General features: G+C 42.8%; 1 protein-coding gene across 1 annotated transcript in view; it reads left to right on the top strand.

The window, feature by feature from the left end:
- LOC129453275 (macrophage mannose receptor 1-like) overlaps positions 1-21,821 on the top strand; it is a 61,955-nt gene extending 40,134 nt beyond the window's left edge. The window contains exons 21-28 of the mRNA XM_073865237.1: positions 781-886; positions 1,021-1,253; positions 2,665-2,830; positions 15,972-16,124; positions 18,913-19,029; positions 19,110-19,271; positions 19,358-19,390; positions 21,678-21,821. Of these exons, the coding sequence (XP_073721338.1) occupies positions 781-886; positions 1,021-1,253; positions 2,665-2,830; positions 15,972-16,124; positions 18,913-19,029; positions 19,110-19,271; positions 19,358-19,374 (954 nt within the window). The 3' untranslated portion in view covers positions 19,375-19,390; positions 21,678-21,821. The remainder of the gene's footprint in view (positions 1-780; positions 887-1,020; positions 1,254-2,664; positions 2,831-15,971; positions 16,125-18,912; positions 19,030-19,109; positions 19,272-19,357; positions 19,391-21,677) is intronic.
- Positions 21,822-22,299: the final 478 nt, after the last annotated feature.

Below are 22,299 nucleotides of genomic sequence, written 5' to 3'. Positions count from 1 at the left end.
GGACAAGAGAGACGCATTCCCGCTTACATTTGGTGTTTTTAATCCGTCTCTTTGTCGACTTGTGAGTTAAAACGCAAGCGGGAGAAATGACGCGAGACGGAGAAATGACACGTTTAAACTACGCGCAGCCGTGCACTTATATATCACTAACTGTTATATGAGATTACTGCTGCTTGTGTTGTGAAGTACACAACTTACTGTAAAGCCAAAATTAATCAATGACTTCATAAGTTTCTCTTTATAACGTTATTCTCGTCAAAACTGCAAATGATGCAAGTTTTATGTCTTTTGTTCTCTTTGTGTTTTAAAGTTATTTATAATAAGTCACGTTTACTGTTCAGTGCACTGATATCCAACAAATTTTGGATAATAAAGTTTATTGTTAACTTCTTGCCTATAGTACATATCTTTGTCACATCAATATAAGTGTTGGATCACCACATTTGTGAGTGATCACCTCATTTGTGAGTGATCATTGCATTGCATTGTATTTATTCATATACAGTATATTATGTTAAAGTATATAGTGTATTCTATGTACAGTACTGTAGTATAATATACTGTAGTACATACTGAACTATAATATACACATAAAGAATATCGGCCGATATATCGTTATCAGTCTCTTTTTACTCCCTAATATCTGTATCGGCATCGGCCCGAAAAAACGCACATCGGTCGGGCTCTAATTTATTCAGTTTTCAGATGATGTAAAAATTGACCCTTATGATTGTTTTTGTGGTAACAGTTTACAAATAATCTGAACTCTTTTCCATGTAGGGCTATAGATGTGTTGTGATGGTTAAAGACCCAGAGAAGTTCACTGGTGTGTGGAAAAATGCAAAGTGTGAAAATGAGAAAGCTTTCATCTGCAAGAGGAACACAGGTTAGATGAAGACAAGACCTCACTGCGTAAATGTTATACCTGTAACTCAATCCAATCACATTGACTGAAGTAAACACACAAGTTTATGGGTGACTTGTTGATCTCTTACTGTAAGTATTTTGTTTGTATTTTAGAATCTCAGTTCTTTGCTACCATGACCACAGCAGTACCACAGAAATACTTCAGTCTGGGCAATGATTCATATAAGGTCCAGCTGGAGAAGATGAGCTGGGATGAAGCGAGAAGACAGTGTAAAGCTGATGATGCTGATCTTGCGAGTGTACTGAACGCCATCAGTCAGGCGTACACCAGCCTACAAGTCGACAATCTCAAAGAACCTTTGTGGATCGGACTCAACAGTAACCTGGTAATAAATTCATCTCTCTTCACAATAAACACATTCATGTAATAGGGCTTATTCGCAAACACCGGAAGTCGCTAGCCGCGGCCATCTTGTTGACATGACATCTGTCCTGCCCCTAGCCGCACGTAGATTTGAGTCGAGGGGAGCAGTAGCCTAATGGCTTAATCTCGTCTGTATTAAGAGAAGATGAGCTTGATTATTGTGGAACAATATCAAATAGACCCAATAGCCTTAAGTAAAGATCCGTCCTTATTGCCAGCCGTAACTTATCCGGATATTTATAACTATATCGTTCATACAGTATCCGCATTTATCATACAAGCACTGAAGGGCTGTTCACATTATAACGATAACTATAACGATAACTATATCATCGTCCACATCACCAAACAATACATTTATGCTAATTCGCTCACGGCACTCGCGCAAATCACTTGCTTTTAATATTGCTTGTAATAAAAACTTTTGCAGATGTCCTCCACGCTGCGTTTCGCGTAACTCTAAACAGTGAATCTAATAGTTTGTGTAATCTCTTACCTTTTGGCATAACAGTTAGTTAATGTAATAGATTAAAAAGCATTACGTAGTCAATTTTCACAGCAACTGGAGGTAATCTAATGTTATAGACCTCAGCAATGAGCTTCACTGTCATTTTAAGTGGCCGTGCACTTGAAGTTCAAATAGATTTTAATGCTATCAATGGTTTATCCTTCATCAGGTGAGAAAAATCGCTCAGAAAGTGATCCCAATGATGTCGTTCATTGTATCTGTATCGTTATAGTTTTGGTGTGAGCTCCGCTATTCTGTTTAATATAAAACGATTTTCAAAACTATGTGAACGGCCCTTCATTCCCTACCTAGTATCAATGCCAGACCTATTATTATGTTCATATAGTTATTAATACTAATGTAATAACTGTCTCAATTTATGGCAGCTTATTTGAAAGAGCAGTTTCAGTCACTGCTTACAGCTAACCATATGTGATCAAATTATGGGGACAGACTTTGCTGTGAGGTATATATCCCTAACGTTACCTGGGGTAATGATGGGGACTGACTTTGCTGTTGGGAGTCTCTCCTTCGCTGGTTCAACTCCTCTGTCTCCTTCCTTTCATGTTTTCTGACAGTCGGTATCGCATAAAAACTAATTCCGGGGTTCTTTTTGCTGTTGTTAGAACATCCGTGTATTACACCACACACCATCGCGCGGTTTTAAAAAAAATTACACCGATAATACCATGCATAATACCCACGCTGCCTCGCTTGTCAATTGACAGACTGACAGTTTTATGTCAACAATATGGCCGCCGCGAACATTGATGACGTAGATCGAATAAGCCCTATATCATATACTGTATACACACTGCAAAAATGATTTTACTAACATATGAGTGTGGTAATGTGCTTTCTTCAGCCAGGTGGACGCTATCGCTGGGTGGATAACTGGTTTCAAAGCTACAGTAAATGGGCTACAGGAGAACCCAAAAACAATTTAGCTTGTGTTTATATTGACACGGATGGAGACTGGAAAACTGCAGCGTGTAACAACAAATATTATTCCCTCTGTAAACGATCAACAGGTATTTCATTCTACATATAATCATTTATATTTAGATAATGTTTAGTTGCTTTGATTTCAGAAATATTTCCCCAATCATTTTACCATTTTAAGAAATTCCTTTACAGTCTCAATACAGTCCTTAAAAGATAAACCCCAGTAGCACAAACTTTGTCTTTTTTGATCATTTGAAAGATTTTAAAATCAAAGATACTTTAATGACATAAACTATATTTTTGTCTATAAAAGTACTTTCACAAATTAAAACATAAACCTTCAGATTAACTCTTTCCCCTCCGGCGTTTAAAAAAAGTTGCCAGTCAGCGTCAGCATTTTTTATGATTCATCACAAAAATGTATTGCCTTACAGAAAATGTTCCTCTTTAAATATATAAGCATATAATATATCAAATAAAAGGACAGATTCTCTGCTTTAAAAAAAAAATCATCCTACCCTCATTTGTTCACATGTCAAATATGGGAAAGTTTCTTCAAAAACACACAATTTTGAGCAAAAAGCTCAGATAATTGTATTTTTTGTAAAAGACTTTAGTTTGAACTGTTTGCCCTAAGGGTGGGTACACACCAAAATATTTTTTACATCTTATCAGATTTTAAAAATGTGATGGACCACAAACTTTAGGATAAAAAATCCTAGATTTATCCGTTTTGCTCCTATAGTGTGTGGTGTGCCATTATGTGTTAAAGACAGCACACCACACACAAACAGATTTTTAATCAGAGTCTCGACTGTGAACACAGGAAATCCCACAAAATCTCACAAGACTTCAAAACAAGCATGGCGGACGATATGCAGGAAGACTTTTCAATGATAGTGCTTGGAATAATTTTTACAAGACACGTTGTATAAACATTCGTGCTGTTGCCACAAATCAACAAACTGATCCTCCATCTCTGCTGTCCACATCAACTTCACTTTGGCCGTTTCTCAATCCGAAGGCTGTTGCCTGCGGAGGTCGCATATGCAGGCTGCATACGTCACAAAACGTCTCGGTTACATATGTAACCCTCGTTCCCTGAAGGAAGGGAACGGAGACGTCACGTCGTGACCGACGAATTGGGAACCGCTTCGCGGGTGACCTATCTGCTTCGAGAAACCTTTAAAACGCCAATGAACTTGGCATGCAGATAATTGCATCTGCCGGCGCCGCCCCGCCGCATAGGTATTTAATGAGCGGCAGGTGCAGTTATCAAATCAGCTATTTTTTGCTGAGAAAGCTGGACAGAAGGAAAGGGTCCGGCCGATATCAGCAGTGGAACAGCAAACTGTGGCGACGGGACGTGACGTCTCCGTTCCCTTCCTTCAGGGAACGAGGGTTACATATGTAACCGAGACGTTCCCTTTCAGTCGGTCACTACGACGTCACGTCGTGACCGACGAATTGGGAATCCCTACCAAAGCGCCACTGAAGCTGACCCTTCTAGTGCCTGCGTAAACCCTCCGACTCTCCCCTTTAAGGGAACGGAATTGGGGTTGAAGCAGAGGCCGGTCACTACTTGTTCCTTAACCCACGATAGTGACTAGGCGAACTGGGAAGCGAACTCGTCAGGCGGGACTAAGATCGCTGCGGAAGAAAAACCCTCTAGGGGTCTACCACTAAGGTGATAGAAAAAAAGACACGAAGTCTCTAAAAATACACTCTCTTAGCAACACTAGAGGAACTCCGCTAAGGGAAACGTGGTAAATCATAAACTTTCCACGGAAATACTCACAAAGAAACCACTAGGGGGCGCAATGTGGGCGCTAGCCTCACCCAGATAGTCAAGAATACATCCAGTGAGAGGCTGGCAGCCGATGCTCCGCAACATCGGCCGCCAAGCGGTGGAAAAGACAAAAAACATTTTCTGTAACGTTTTTGTCTTAATGGCCTTCCATACTGGTGCGGTTTCTGCGCAGCCAAAAAGAAAGGCTCCAAACCGACACAGGAGCCGTTCCTCGATGTTCTCACTGATCTGACGAGAGAACTCGAGAGGATACCGGCTCAACACGAACACTGTAGAATCTAGTGAACGTATTAGGTGTCGCCCAGCCAACAGCTCTACAAATATCTGAAAGCGAGGAACCACGAGCCAAAGCCCAAGATGAAGCCACGCTTCTGGTTGAATGGGCTCTCAAACCAAAAGGGCAGGGAATGCCCTGTTTCTCATAAGCCAGGGCGATTGTGTCTACAATCCAGTGAGACATCCTCTGTTTAGTGACAGCTCTCCCTTTCTGCTGACCACCGTAACAGACAAAGAGCTGCTCTGAGGTCCGAAAGCTTTGAGTGCGATTCACATACACACGTAGTGCACGTACAGGACATAACAAAGCCATAGCTGGGTCTGCCTCTTCCAAAGGCAGAGCTTGTAAGTTCACCACTTGATCCCTAAAGGGAGTGGTGGGAACTTTAGGCACGTAGCCCGGACGGGGTCTCAGTGTAACGCTGGATTCAGCCGGCCCGAACTGAAGGCACGAATCGTTGACCGAAAATGCATGAAGATCCCCTATCCTCTTAATAGAAGCCAGTGCGAGGAGCATCAAAGTTTTCATAGTGAGAAACTTGACACTCACCGTCTGCAGAGGCTCGAACGGGCAGTCCCTGAGAGCGTTCAGCACCATGGACAGGTCCCAAGGAGGAATAGAGGGAGGACGTGAAGGATTGAGCCTCCGTGCACCTCTTAAAAACCTAATGACCAGATCGTGCTGACCCACAGATCTACCGTCTATGGGTGCGTGGTGCGCGGATATTGCCGCGATATCTACTTTAATAGTAGATGGTGACAGCCTCTTCTCCAAGCGGTGCTGGAGATATGAAAGCACAATACTGATCGGGCATTCTCGGGGGTCCTCTCGTTGAGAAGTACACCAAACAACAAACAGGTTCCATTTCAGCGTATATGCCTGTCTCGTAGACGGTGCTCGCGCTGCAGCGATGGTGTTAGATACCGCCTGGGGTAAATCACCTACAACCTCCGCGCCCCGTCCAGAGACCACACATGGAGGTTCCACAGATCGGGACGGGGGTGCCATAATGTGCCCCCTTCTTGAGACAGAAGGTCCCTCCTCAGGGGAATCCTCCAGGGAGGGGCTGTCGCGAGGAGAGTGAGCTCTGGAAACCAACTCCTGGTGGCCCAATATGGAGCAACTAAAAGAATTTTCTCCTCGTCCTCCCTGACTTTGCACAATGTCTGTGCAATGAGGCGCACTGGGGGAAATGCGTATTTGCGAAGACCTCTCGGCCAGCTGTGCGCCAATGCATCCACGCCGAGTGATCCCTCGTTCAGTGAATAAAATAGGCGACAGTGGGTTGTTTCTGGAGATGCAAACAGATCTATCTGCGCTCTGCCGAAACGTCTCCAAATCAGCTGGACCGATTGAGGGTGGAGTCGCCATTCGCCGGGGCGCGCTGCTCGGGAAAGCGCGTCTGCCGCTGTGTTGAGCGACCCCGGGATGTGAATTGCACGAAGAGACCTCAGATTCTTCTGACTCCAAAAGAGGAGATGGCGGGCGAGATGCGACATGTGACGAGAGCGCACTCCGCCTTGGCGATTGATATACGCAACAGTCGCAATGTTGTCTGTGCGAACTAGTACATCTTTGCCTCTCAACTCGCTGCTGAAGCGGACGAGCGCAAGATATACAGCCCACAGTTCTCGGCAATTTATGTGCCAATGCAGCTGGGGTGATGTCCATACTCCTGAAGCTGCAAGCTCGCCATACGTGGCTCCCCACCCCGTGTTGGAGGCATCTGTGCATACTATTGCATGTCTGGAGACCTGTCTCAGTGGCACCCCCGCCCTGAGAAACGCTGGGTCTGACCACGGGGTGAAAGTGAGACGGCATTTCGGTGTGATCGTGACACGGTGAAAGCCGGTTAGCCACGCTCTCCTCGGGACTCGGTCGTGAAGCCAATGCTGAAGCGGTCTCATATGCAGCAAATCGAGCGGTGTTACAGCCGCGGCTGCAGCCATATGCCCCAGTAATTTCTGAAATTGTTTCAGAGGGACCGCAGTCTTGCCCGAAAACGTTCAACATTCAAGCAAGCCAGAATCGACTGAACGCGCGCCTCCGTGAGGCGTGCTGTAAGATTGACCGAATCCAATTCCATGCCGAGAAAAGAGATCTTCTGTGTCGGGCACAGTTTGCTCTTCTCTCGGTTGACCTGAAGACCGAGACGGGCGAGGTGTTTGAGCACCCGATCTAGATGAGTGCAAAGCATTTGACGCGACTGTGCTATAATGAGCCAATCGTCGAGATATGCCAAGATGCGAACACCGCTCTCTCTGAGAGGTTTTAAAGCGCCCTCTGCCACTTTTGTGAAGACGCGGGGAGAGAGAGAGAGCTCGAACGGTAAGACTTTGTACTGATATGCTTTTCCCTCGAACGCAAAGCAGAGAAACGCCCTGTGCCGGGGAAGGATTGAGACATGAAAGTACGCGTCCTTCAGGTCGATGGCTGCAAACCAATCCTGTGGGCGAATGCATTGAAATATGGTTTTCTGCGTAAGCATTTTGAACGGCATCTTGTGAAGTGCTCGATTCAGAACGCGCAGATCCAGGATCGGTCACAACCCGCCGCTTTTCTTGGGTACAATAAAGTAAGGGCTGTAAAACCCTGACCTCATCTCGGCTGGAGGAACCGGCTGAATCGCGTCTTTCGCCAATAAGACAGCAATCTCTGCACGTAGTACGTGCGCATCGGCGGGTTTCACTATAGTGAAACGGATGCCTGTAAATTTGGGAGGTCGCCGGGCGAATTGTATCGCATAGCCAAGACGGATCGTGCGTAAAAGCCAGCGCGACGGACTGGGAAGTTGCTGCCAAGCTTCCAGATACCGGGCGAGGGGAATTAACGGCACAATCGTAGTACCCGCGGCGAGCGGAACGGCGGTGCTCGATGACGTGCTCTCTTGGGCTGCGTTGACATGTGTATTGTGAGAATGAGCACTCACCTGACTCCGCTGATGGATGGCTGCGCGGGGAAGACTCTGATGAAGATATCTCGGTGCGCTTAACACATCCGTTGGCGAGAGAGGAGGGGGAGAACGTAGGGTTATGAGCCCATCCGTCACACCCGACTGCCTCTGATGACCTGGAGGAGGAAGAGGAATTCGCTCTTTTTGTGGTTTTGTGGGTGCCGGCTGAAAAGCCGGCGGAACGGAAATTAAAGAAAACCAAAGATTCCCCACCCGGTCCTCCTCCGGGGGGGGAGTGGTGCGTTCACCATCTCCCGAAGAGCGATCCCCTCCACCTCCAGGTCGCCCATCTCAGGGCCGCTTAGATTTTCGCTTTCCACCAGGCTTAGCGGGCTGAGCGGGCGGGGCGGGCTGCTGACGGCCGGTTCCTCGCTTTCTTGGACGGCCCCGATGAGGAACGGAGGCGGCCGCCGCTGCAGGACGCCCTCGGCGAGGGGCAGACTGAGGTGCCGACGTCGACGGGGCAGGTGCTGGTCTCTTCCGACGCGGCATGATGTTAGCCAGAGCCTCAGTCTGCTTCTGGGTGGCGGAGACCTGTTGTGCGAAGTCTTCCACCGCCTTGCCGAACAGGCCGGCCTGGGACACCGGGGCGTTTAGAAGCCGGGTTTTGTCGGCATCCCGCATGTCCGCAAGGCACAGCCAGAGGTGGCGCTCCTGGACCACCAGGGTGGACATAGCACGACCGACGGCTTGTGCGGTGGTCTTGGTCGCACGTAGCGCCAGATCCGTAGCCGCACGCAGGTCTTTAAAGACCGCCGAATCGTGACCTCCCTCGTGCAGATCCTTCAGAGCCTTAGCCTGATGAACCTGCAACAAAGCCATGGCATGTATGGCTGAGGCCGCCTCCCCACAGGCCTGGTATGCAGACTCCGTCAGAGCTGACGAATGCCTGCAGGCCCGTGAGGGAAGGGCAGGACGGTCCTTCCAGTAGGAGACGCCGGCAGGACACAACTGCATCGCTACCGAACGCTCCACTGTCGGGATACCGGCATACCCTTTAGCGGCCCCCCCCATCGAGGGAGGTGAGGGGTGATGGCTGATACGGACGGTTCCGGGAGGAAAACAGGGTTTTCCACGTCCGAGTCAGCTCATCATGCACCTCGGGAAAGAAAGGTACCGGTGGGGAAGACTGTGAAGCCCGTGCAGCCCCAAAGTACCAATAGTCTAGGCGGGACGGTACGGGAGGGGGAGGAGCTCTCCACTCCAACCCGACCGTCTCCGCAGCCCGAGCGAGCATAGCCGTCATCTCCGGGTCGAGATCAGGAACCGCAACCCTTCCCGAAGAAGGGAGAGGATCCGGATCAACGTCCGAAAATGACGGCCCCCCCTCCGATGTTACGACAGACAGGGAATCCTCGGGAGGTCCAACGGATGCAGAAAGCGACGCAGAACGCGCGCTCTCCGTCTCCATCGGAACCTCAGATGGTTGCGGATCCGGTGGCTGAGAGCCGCTGGACGAACCAGCTTGCCGGTTCAGCACCGTGAGGCGGAGGTCGTCTCTCCGTAGCTTCACAGCCGCCTTCTTGGCGGTGATCAGCAACGGAGGGCGGCGTTCCCGGAGAAACGCCACACGACCCCGCAGATCCGCAAGAGTCAGGCTCTCGCAAGCGGAGCATGTCCCTCCCACGAAAGCCGCCTCAGCATGCTGGAGACCCAGACATGAGAGACAACGATCGTGTCCATCGCGAGGACCCATGTACTTGCCGCATCCAGGAGTCGAACACGGACGAAAAGACATCTTTAAAAAGACGCTTAACGCCCGTGAGCAGTGAACAGCTGTCTTTAAAAAGACGCAAGTTCAACTGCAGCTCTTTTAGGGGAAATCACTCTTTTAGCTGTGTAGTTGATGAAGCACACAGGGAGGAGAACGCACACACTCAAATAAAAGAGAGTGAAAAGAAAGAGGTGGAAACACTCGCGAGCCTCGCTGTGGTGCCTTCGCCCAACCAACTGACACGCAGAGATCTATTCCTTCAGGATTAGAGCAGCTTCTCGTGAGCAGTGTTAGTCTGCCAGCTTTCGAAGCTAAAAAGCTGATTTGATAACTGCACCTGCCGCTCATTAAATACCTATGCGGCGGGGCGGCGCTGGCAGATGCAATTATCTGCATGCCAAGTTCATTGGCGTTTTAAAGGTTTCTCGAAGCAGATAGGTCACCCGCGAAGCGGTTCCCAATTCGTCGGTCACGACGTGACGTCGTAGTGACCGACTGAAAGGGAACCTGGTTTAATCAAGTTAACTGAGCATAACATTCACAAGTCGTAATTTATTAAAACAATATACGATGAACAACGAATAATAGCCAATTTTATATATTCTGAAATAAGACAGTCTTGATGACGTATATACAGCCTGGAAATGCGACCTACGGATTGAGAAGCGGCCTTTGTGCTGCACAATGACTGCTTCCGTCTTCCCTCATCTCGCTTTCTGATTGGATATGGTTTCGTTTCACGTGATAATCTCAATAGCGTGCTCGCGTTTGTCCTCGGGATTCACCACACACATCAGGATTTCTGATCGTAAATATTTAACATGTTAAATATTTACGATTCGCGATCGGCGAGGCTCCGACGTTCTTCCTAGCAGGTTCGGACACTCTTAACACACCTCACATGAAGGGACAATCTGATAAGATAATCTGTGAAACCTTCGCGATACTCGGGACATAGCTAGGATTGTCGGAAGGGGGAAAATCGGCCCAAAATCAGCCCGATTATATTTTGGTGTGTACCCGGCTTAAGTGAATACTTCCAGGTTTTATAAGTTGGGTACTGCCACCTGGTGGTTAAAAGCGGTACTATGAATTGCAAGAAAAAACTTGTCATTGGCAGGGAAGTGTTTTCTCTCATTTGATGAGTTAGCGTTTCAATGGCGGGGAAACAGTTAAAATATTTAAAATTCTGTAGAGGCTTTAGGCTCGAATTTTGAGCCTCAATTTATATTTAAATTAGGAATATTTATATTTAAAGCAGCATATGTCTGTTGTTTACTAATATATTTAAAGTTTATCATATGGTTTTAATCAGGGGCGGTTCTAGACCCTTTTTAGGAGGGCTCCAGCCACCCTATCTGTCATCTTAGCCCCCCTATAATTAGTCTTAATATTTCTACCAAACTATCAAATATATTTTTTTAAGTTTTATTTATTTGAAAAAAAATTTATTCAAATATAATAATAAAAAAAATGCAAAATGCAGGACATTTAGATGAAAAAGAATTGTTTTGCAAACTGAAGCCGTGACGTTTCAGATTTACCGTCATGAGTCATGACACATTTTGCAATACAAGGTCTAAGTTTCGAATGTGCAATTGAGTGCTTTAAAGGCGGAGTCCATGATGTTTCAAAGCCAATGTTGATATTTCAAATCACCTAAACAAACATGCCCCTACCCCAATAGAATCTGGACCTTCTGTTGATAGACCCGCCCCACAAATACGCAACACGGCATTTGATTTCATTTGATTGGCTATAAGTGTGTTTTGGTAGTCGGCCCGTCTTCTTTTCCAAAGCGTTTTTCAAACATCGTGGACTCTGCCTTTAAGTGGGCCGGTACGCGCCGGTACTCAGTACCGCCACTTCCAAATATAGCTCGAGCGTACCACCACCTCTCCGTGCACCCAGAAGGTGCTTTTAGCGTACCTGAACGCTCATTTGCACATCGTTTCATTTAATACTTTGGCTACGCTGACGCTTTTCAGAGCTCTCTTCACAATGCATGCTTATTTATTTGTGCCACCGAGAGCAGAGACTACATTACCCATACACCCTCGAGTTTTACAAGTTAAAAGTGCATGCGTTGCTTTTGCTGCTGTCAGGGTCAACGTGGTCTGAAGAGGTGTGTGTTTGTGTGTGAAATGCGCAACCATAGCTGCTCGGTTAAAATGAAAATACAATGAACACTTAATATGCCCTCATTGTTTTAGACTCTGAGTAGTAAAAGAACAAGGTCAGAATCAGAGGACTCGCTGGCTGACATCCAACCAAGCCAGAATGATATTGCTGCAGGTCTGACGCAAGCTTTTTCCAATACCCTTTTGTAGGTACATGACAATCTCCGCTGTCGCGGCTGTCAATTTGTTTCCCCTCAAAACAACTTTGGATTTCCTCAGGCGATGTGCAGAGTAAAAACATTATAGAAATTGTAATATACATTTAGTTTTATTGCTAAACTACAAGTGGACGAAATTTAAATGAATTTGAACGACGCGCACAGTAGTTTTACCACCCGCAAAATGGAAAACAATGGGACAAAATAAAGTGATGACTCAAATGAGATTATTTTGAGTTTAACCCACGCAATTTCTGTAAACACCGCCATCACACATAAGCTACGCACGGACACACACACACACACATTCTGGTTTCCATGTTTTGTGGGGACATTCCATAGACGTAATGCATTTTATACTGTAAACTGTATATTCTATTTCCCTAACCCCAACCATCACAGAAACCCTTCTACTACTTCACATTTTCAAGAAACATCATTTTGTTTGATTTATAAGCTTGTTTCCTCATGGGGACATCAAAATGTCCCCACAAGGTCACAAAAATATCTTTGTGGGGACAATTGGTCCCCACAACGTGATAATACCAGGTACACATTCAGTGACTTGATTGCTTTTATAGATGGATATATACATTTTTTAAATGCTGGAAAGGAGAGCAAACAGTAGGGGAAAAAGTTAGAGAGACTGAAGGGATCAGAGACAGGTAAGAAATGATAAAGTGTATGTAGCAGTTTCATAGTCATGATAAAGGTTATTAGCCCCTAAAATAAACATCATTCCATTATTTACTCACCCTTATGCTTATGTTGTTTTGAAACATAACAGCTTTTAATTTCCAATCAGGAACTAAAGGGGTCATGTATGATTTATTACAGTCATATTTAGAATCAGTGCAGGTTGTTGTTAATCGGGTTATGATTGCTACACGCATGCATGATACATCTGGAAAGTAAAACTGATCTATAATGTATAATGAAAAGTATAGTCTGACTCATATAAATATAAATCCTCATATAAATAGTTAGTATTCATTAGACTGTAAATATACATATAGTATATACATAAACTTTAATTCAAGATACAAAATAATAAATAATAGTGACAAATAACTTTTATACTTTTATATCTGTACAGTTTTTTTATTAGGTTAAATCAAAAATCATAAGGGCTTGGAACCATATAGAAGAGTAATGTATGTAGCCTACATGAATTTATTCATATAAAAATAGTGGTCCCAATTTGCAAAAAAGCATCAAAATGCTCTCTTCACATCATAGTCTAGTAGCCAGCCCATAGAGCCCCATTGTGAACCCGGAAATGTTGAGTACACCAAAGTTTTATTGCATGAATGGAAAGTATAGGTCCCCAACATACAGAAACTGCCGGATGCTAATTTACATATGTTGAGCAATTTGCATAATTAGCATAATTAGCAATATTAGCTTAATTGTCCATTTTGGTCACATATTTTGCACTGTATGGCCAATTTCTAAAATATGTAAGTGGTTTTAGAGGTTTTAGAGGATTCTGATTTCATTTCTGCCACTTTCAGACTTCAAAATGGTAATTCTATAACAGTTTTGGATTAATTTAGACACTTTTTTATTAATTCCGAACAAAATTTTAGGTTATTTTTATGGTAAACACTATATTCTCACATTTCAGAATCACAAGAACTCATGCTCTTTGATGTGAATGTTGATAACCTCAATATGTTTACATTTCTTGAGGTCTGGTCATGTTTTTATGCAAATAAGCTGTTGCAGTGAGCTGTTGTATATACAATAAGTATGTTGTGAAGCAAAGGAGCATAGTCTATTTTTAAAGTCGAAATTATCCTTGCTGATATTTTTATATGCTTATATCATATTTATGTTTTCACATTAAGATAAAAGGTTATAATGAGTTATAATGACAGTTTTGTTCAGTACATTGTGAATTTCTATTCAGATCCATTTTGTGAGTGAATCTGGTGTTCAAAAATTAGTTACCATTATTAAAAAATTTTTTATTCTTTTTTTAAATTCAGACTTCTTGTGATTTGATCAGGAATGGATTAAAAACATTTGATATTCAGTGTTCTTGCTGCTTTCTCAAGTTGTTGTGTAGTATTAATTTAACCATTCGGATCTAGGTTTAAAGGACAAGTTCGGTATTTTACACTTAAAGCCCTGTTTTCAGATTGTTTATGATGAAATAGAACAGTTTTGGCTGAAATTTCGACATATGCAGCTGCCCTGAGAATTTTTGGGTGTTTGTTGTTTCACCTCACACCTCTACAATGGGTTTAATGGTGCACTGGAACAATCCTTTCTAAAATGCATTAAACTTTCATTTACAAAGACGTGAAACTCAGCGAGTGGTCAGGGGTGTTCACTGGTATGCTCACACAAAAATCGCTGCAAAAGATGCTATTTCACTATTTCATCATAAACAATCTGAAAACAGGGCTTTAAGTGTAAAATACCGAACTTGTCCTTTAAGTACTTTCAAAACAAAGAGAAACGTTTTGATCAAGTCGAAATGTCAGGAAAGAAGTGTCTGTTTGCACCATGCAGTGGCAAAAATAGCGACTTTAAAATATCTTTACAATCAGAGGAACTCTGTAACCTTGGATGGAGCCCGTATGAAATTTACCGAAAGCGCAAAAGGCCCCCAGCAGTGAAAGCACTACCTCCTACAGAACGTAATATGCGCCTTCATGGAAGACGTGCCCACCTACAGGTGCTACTATGAGAATCAGCTGACCAGCCTGATCCACCGGTTGTGGATATCACCTTGTTTGGATGGGACAAGAAGATGGGTCTAAAGGAAGGAGAGGAACTGCTTATGCCCACACAGGATTCAAGTCCAGTTGCTCCTCCTGCTTTGTTAGATGTTGTCAGCTGTGGTTTTAAAGCTGTGTTGAAACCTTGTACATCAGCAAAGTGCAGCTGTGTAGCTGCAGGTCTGGGCTGTACGAGTTTATTGTTCTTGCAAAGGCAATGATGGTATATACTGCAACATCCTTACACAACACCAAGAACACAAAGAAAGAGATGAAGGGTCTGGAGAAGATGATGACAGAACAGTAGAGAATAGTGAAGATGATGAGGCTGCCTTTTTATTAATTGTGAGGCATAGCAGTTTGCCTGAAGGTGGTAGCCAGTGTGTGCTTTGTGTGGTGCGGAGGTAAGGCCCTCTTGGTTAGCCTTCCGTCTGGCGGGCTGACCCGGGTTGCCCAGACTCAGTTTTAACTCTTCCGTTTGGCGGAGTTTTAACTGGGTCCTCGTTTGATTTTGCGACTTGCGGACCAACCTGGAAAGCACATCTGCTATTCTGGCATGGCCCTAGTGACTTGCGGGGCCTGTCTTGTATGGCATGTATATGTTGTATATTTACATGTTTGCCTTGGTGCAGAGGTGAAGCCCTCTTGGTTAGCCTTGCGTTTGGCGAGCTGACCCGGGTTGCCCAGACTCAGTTTTAACTCTTGCGTCTGGCGAAGTTTTAGTTTACCCGAATACCATGTATCATACAGTTCCAGGATCCAAGTTATGTCAAATACCCGCATTGCTTTTTCATCCAGAAATGCATAACATTCAGCCTAACAAAGATTCATTGTTTATCCAAAAAGATATTTTGAATCTTCAAAAGTGTCAGGAGGGGATTCAGCCTCACTATGAATCAACATTTATAAGTGCACTCATGATTCTGAAATGTTAGATTATTTTATTTACCATAAAATAACCTAAAATTATGACTGAAAGTAATAGAAATTTGAATAAATAAATCAAAATATGTAATAAAATTAGCTCTTTAAAATCTGAAAATGCCAGAAATGAAATCAGCATCATCTAAAACCTCTAAAACCACTCACATATTGTAGAAATTGGCCATTTAGTGCAAAATATGTGGTCAAAATGGACGATTAAGCTAATATTGCTAATTATGCAAATTATGCAAATTGCTCAACATATGCAAATTAGCATCCGGTAGTTTCTGTATGCTAGGGCCCCATACTTCACATTTCTGCAATAAAACGTTGGTGTACTCAACATTTCCGGGTTCACCTAGTTGGCTACTAGACTATCATTACTGAGGGCTAAGAATGAAATCCTAGAACCGCCCCTGGTTTTAATTGACAGTTTCAGTTTAAGAGAGATCTGATATACTAACCCCTCACACGGTCTACAGTTTTTGCCCCTACAGATCCTCCTCAGCTGCCGGGTAACTGCCCCGAATCAGATCAGAGAAACAGTTGGATCCCGTTTAGAGGACACTGCTATACGTTTATGACCTCCAAGAGAGACAACTGGGCTCATGCCGCAGTAGAATGTATGAGAATGGGTAAGACACTTCATCCTCCTCTCAATGAGATCATTAAATTCCTGTATGATGTAAAACTCTATTTATATAGACATAGATAATTAATAAAATGTCTGTACATGGTTATGATGTATAGTGACCCTCAAACACGATTGTTTCCTCCTTCTTATGTAAATCTTGTGCATGAAAAAAACTGCTGGAAAACAGACCAATCTCAACATAACACCGAGTGTGACGTTACAATTGAGATTGGAAGCCCCAACATTAAAAAAACAAATTAAATTAAAAGCTAAGTTGTTACAATGCTAAACACAAAGTTGTGACTGCTGAGTAAACGCCATATGCTAGTTCATGCTATATGCTAGCGTTTAGGCTACTAATTACGGTTACGTTTTGCTGCTCCATACTGATAAAAAACACAAACTTACCACTTAGAAACATCCCTTAACAATATTCAAAAAATGTGTTGTTCCTCAAAATCTCGATCTTCGTCTGATACTATGGAGTGAAAACAGTATCAAAACCTTCCACAAATGCACACAAAAGTACACACATGTGCACTGTAGTTCACAAATGCACACAATAAATCCAGATGCGCGCACAGTAATTCACAAATGCACACAAAATAATTCACACAGTGAAATCCAAAAATACACACACACAAAAATCACACACTCGGTTAAATACTCAAGGAGGATTGATTTTAAATTTTACATGTTAACGTTAGTGTGAATCTTCTACGTGGATTTCAGTGTGTGAATTTTTTGTGTGCATTTGTGGATTTCAGGAGTGTTGGGCAAGTTACTGAAAATTAGTAATTAGTTACAGTTACTAGTTACTTCTTTTAAAAGTAACTGAATTACTCTACCAGTTACTGTATATCAAAAGTAATTAGTTACTTAGAAAAGTAACTTTTAAGTTACTTTTATGTCTGTTTTTTAAATTTAAATATGAACAGTACTGAACAGTCAAACAATAAAATAATATGGATGGGCTATTTTACATGTAAGACTCTATATGTAAGACTAATATATCACATACTGTAGGAGCCATACTGTAGGAGCCTATTTTGCTTTAGATTCAACCTTTGAATATTTTTGTTAGAAATTATCTTAATATGTAAACTTACTTTATTTATGTATATCATTTAGACCATTTAGACAAATATTCTGCATGTTTACAAAAATATATAATGTGTTAAAATTGTGTAGTGTCTCTTAAAAATTTGGTCATATTTTCTAAAATAAATTATAATTTTTCTGATTTCATATTTATTTTAATAAGTTAGAAACGTCTCCGCTGTGTCCTGCTGACAGGCGTGGTGCGCGTGCAGCAGGTGACGCAAATTATGGGTCCTCTGAAGGTTAGACTGTCTCATTTCAGTTCTCTTCGAGAACTTCTGAGCGTCTTGAAGGCCGAGTGCTCACCTTTTATCGCATGCTTAGTAGGGTGCAGCCCTTGAATTGGAACACGGCTTGTGAAGCTTGCGGCAGGGACTGCGCTCTTTGGTCATATACTGTTTGTATATATTTTCTGTTGGATTTAAATGATACACAGGATTAAAGGAAGATATTTAATCAGAAAACGGAGTAGGCTACGTGGATTTTTTTGTCGGACAGACACAGAGCGAGTGGATTGTTTTTTTGGATATGGAGAGACTGAAACTAAAACTAAAAGCGAGCTCACACATACTATGGAGTTTTAACACGGGCGTACAGCGCAGTGTGAATATTTTAGTGGAAACAACAATCGCGGATCGTTCTCTTCCATGAAGGCCGATGTAAACATCTAAGAATATATGAACATTTCTCAGATTTATTACTTTTGTGGACTTCAAATGCAAGTTAATGTCATGCCGGGATTGCTTGGCGAAGATAATTTACAAACATGAGTCCGGATGGATAATGACTTGCGCACAAATAAAGTAACGCGAGTAACGAACTTTCAGTAATTGTAATTGTGTTACTTGATTTAAAAAAATACTTCGTTACATGCTCGTTACTGCTAAAAGGAGTGGAATTACAGTAACGCGTTACTTTGTAACGCGTTACTCCCATCACTGGATTTCAGTGCGTGAATTTTTTGTGTGCATTTGTGGATTTCAGTGTGTGAATTCTGTGTGCCTTTGTGAATTCTCATGAGTGCGTGTGGATCTCCTGCACACATTTGTGAATTACTGTGCGTGCATCTGGATTTATTGTGTGCGTTTGTGAACTATGGTGCACATGTGTGTACTTTCGTGTGCATTTGTGAGAGTTTTGATTCTGTTTTCACTCCATATGATACATCCTCAAATATATAAGGGCTGTTTACTTAATGTGAGTTACTGACATGAGCCTCATGAGCCTTGCTGTGAAACAGCGAATCAGAGGAGATCTCAACATAATTATTCATGACCCTTCCAAATAAGGTAATAATAGACCATTTCATTCCAAGGGATTGTAAATGGACGTGTAGAACTGTCTCTGGATCATTTTTGCACTTAATAAAGTTACATGTCTTCTATATCAGAGAACAATTGAACAGATTATTGCAATGCATTTATTGGCTTTTTTTTTAAAAAAGATCAAATGTTTTCCAAATATTTACATACATTTAAATTGGACACACACAGATTGAATTCACTCATTTTGAGATCAAGATTTACTCCTCACATCTGAATGTGTAGTGCAGTAAATGGGCAAATGTTTTAATGTTACTGTGTTGTTGTTGTTGTTTCTCATCTTTGGCAGCATTCAGATCTTTAGTTTAACGTTTGAATGATTGTTTTTTTTTTAAAGCCGATACAGTGAGTTATCTGTCATTTCAGGTGCATCTTTATTGAGTATTGAGGATCCAATAGAATCACAGTTTATCCGACAATACCTGGAGATCCTGCAGGATAAAATCAAGTCATTCTGGATTGGACTTCACCGCAGTTATAAGGGTTAGAATGAGCCTTCATCTAAATCAATACAACACATTTAAAAATCAAAGAAACATTGAACTGATGTTTGTGTATGACAGGTAATTGGATGTGGGTTGATAATACGGTTGTGAATTACACAAACTGGAAACCGCAGATGCCGGATAATGTTAGAATTTGTATTGAAGTTCAGTCAGAGACTGGGATGTGGAACACCAACAACTGTGATGATCAGATCAGTTATATCTGCAAGACTGCTAAAGGTCTGACAAATAAACTTACAAATAATCTGCATTAATATCACATCACTGTACTGTATGTTAATATCTACATGTGTCTTTGTTAACAGTTATACCACCAACATAGAAGCCATCAGTCTCAGGTATGATAAACTACATCTGCAGAGTTTAATTATAACCTGTGAAAAGTGTTCATGAGTCACAGTTTTTTTCAGTTTCTAACACGCATTATCAGTAATGAAACCACATTTTCAAAACTCTTCACACAGTCTGCACTACCAGCATGAATGTTGGCCAAACTGTTAATCTCACCTCCAAAACTCACTCAGACCAACATAACACTGGCAACAATTCTCATTCAAAAAACACAGTTTCTTTCATTACTACATCATGTCCCAATCCCAAACTTTGCCCTACACAGAGTATTTCTTTTCACTGCATGGAACTGGACTGTGTGGAACAGTCGATCCTGACTTGTCTGAATAAATTCAAAGACAAGAGCGCTGTCCTGCTGAAACAATTTCAGAAGCTCTTGGGTAATATGGCTGCAGCAGTGGCTGTGACACCGCTCAGTCTGCTCCATATAAGACTGCTTCAGCGTTGGCTTCATGACAGAATCCAGAGGAAAGCGTGGCTCACCGTCTTGCATTGGGTAACAATCACACCAATGTGTCTTCTCGCTTTTACTCTGTGGTCAGAGCCGTCATTCCTCAGAGCAGGGGTATCACTGATACAGACGCCTCCATAACGCGGTGGGGAGCCATGTACTACGGGCTTGCAGTTGTGGGTGTCTGAACGACATCTCAGATGTGCTGGCATATAAACTGCCTCGAGCTGTATGTCTTGCTCTCCTCCATTTCAATAACAACACTGACAATATTGTGACTGTTACGTATATCAATCGCCAAGGCAGTTTACGCTCTCGTCACCTGTTGCGACTCCTCAGAAACATTTCGGCAGAGCACAGATAGATCTGTTTGCTTCTCCAGAGATAACACATTATTGCCTGTTTTACGCACTCACCGGAGGAACACTCATTGTGGATGCACTGGTCCACAGCTAGCTGCAGGGTCTGCGCAAATATTGTGTTTCCCCCAGTAAGTCTTATTGCACAAACATTGTGCAAAGTCAGGGAGGAGGCGTAATCTACTTGTTGCGCTGTATTGGGCAACCAAGAACTGGTTTCCAGAACTCTCGCTCCTCGCGACAGCCCCTCCATGGAGGAGTCCCCTGAGGAAACACCTTCTTTCTCAAGGAGGGGGCACATTATGGCACCCTCTCCTGACCTGTAGAACCTCCATGTGTGGTCTTTGAACAGGACACGGAGGCGATATCCATGTGCCGGTAAACGGTAGATCAGTGGGCAATCACGACCTGGTAATTAGGTTTTTAAGAGGTAAACGAAGGCTGAATTCTCTGCGCCCTCTCTCTATTCCTCCTTGGGACCTGTCTGTTGTGCTGAAAGCTCTCCAGGACCCCCCCCCCCCCTCGAGCCTCTGAATACTGTGAGTATCAAGTTTCTTACAATGAAAACTTTAACGCTCCTCGCATTGGCCTCCATGAAGAGGATAAGGGACCTCTATGCATTTTCAGTCAATGATTTGTGCTTTCAGTGAGACACTGAGACCCAGGCCCGGCTACCTGCCCAAGGTTCCCACCACTCCATTTAGAGATCAGGTGGTGAACCTGCAAGCACTGCCACCAGTGGATCAAGACCCAACCATGGCTTTGTTATTTCCTGTGTGCTCATTGCATAGAAATGTGTACCAACCTCAAAGCTTTAGGACCCTTAGAGCAGCTCTTTGTCTGCTGTAAGCCCAGGTTCTGGAAGGGTCAGCTTCAGTGGCGCTTTGGTAGGGATTCCCAATTTGTCTGAAAGGTAGCATCTCAGCTACGTATGTAACCGACATTCCCTGAAGGAAGGGAACGTAGACATTGCGCCCCTTCACCACAGTTTGCTGTTCCACTGCTGATATGGGCCGGGCACTGATGCTTGGCTTTCTCAGTGAAAATAGTGATTTGGTAACGCACCTGCCTTTCATTAAATATTTTTTTGAATTTTGTGTGGTCACAGAATGCATTTTGACTGAAAGCAATGAAAAATGGTTTACAGTTTGGTCTGCACTGAATTCTTTTCCACTGACTATGTGAAGAGTTTTGAAAATGTGGTTCAAGTATTGAACAATGCTTGTTAGCAACTGAAAAAAAATGTAACAGTGCTGCAGAGGCATCATGCCACCTTGATTTTTTGAAAAATGTGAATTTTGCATGTAGCAATGTTTCATACTATTGTAATACGGTGCAAATGAACTGAATTGAGTATCTATTTTCCTTTATTTTGTCGTGACAGCTAAATATATGTCATTTATGAAGTGGGAAATATATATAGTTATATATGGTTCATGTTATGTGTTTAATGTTGTATTGCAGATGATTGACAGGTAGATCAGAGGTGTCATGGATGGCTGGCATCGCTGTGGTGGTCGTGTTGGTCATAATTGCTGTCGCAGGTCTTGCTGGGTTCCTGTTCTTTAACACCTACCCTTCATACTGTAATCAATATTAACGTCAATTAAACATGAAATCCTCGTCATATTCTTATAGAGTACACAGACAAAAAGAGAAACATTTATGAATTATTTTATTGCTATTTTACACATTAAATGCCTTAAAGTTCCAATGAGAAACACTGAATTTTTGACAGAAAACTTCATGACATACAACAACTTAAACCAAAAAGCTAAACATGTCACATATATTTGGAAAGCTGAGATTTTTACTTTTTGTAATGAAACATTTATATTCTTCTTTTGAATGAATGTGATCTTTTTTCGTAACACTTGTTGTGTAAGATGCAAACTATACAACCTTTATAAGCCAAGTATTATAACCAATTTTATATGCAATCCTTGGGAACAATAGAAACCTGTGGTTTGTTATTTTATACTCCAAGTGTTGTTTTTACTCCAAGTGTTGCTTTAATGCAAAATATTATAATCACTGAGTTGGGAATATATGCATGACAGCTCTTAAATTGCATGATAAACAAAAA

This window comes from Misgurnus anguillicaudatus, unplaced genomic scaffold, assembly GCF_027580225.2.
Source record: "Misgurnus anguillicaudatus unplaced genomic scaffold, ASM2758022v2 HiC_scaffold_30, whole genome shotgun sequence".
Lineage (NCBI taxonomy): Eukaryota > Metazoa > Chordata > Actinopteri > Cypriniformes > Cobitidae > Misgurnus > Misgurnus anguillicaudatus.
The sequence above is the reverse complement of the archived record's forward strand: the minus strand, read 5'-3'. Positions and strand labels throughout refer to the sequence as shown.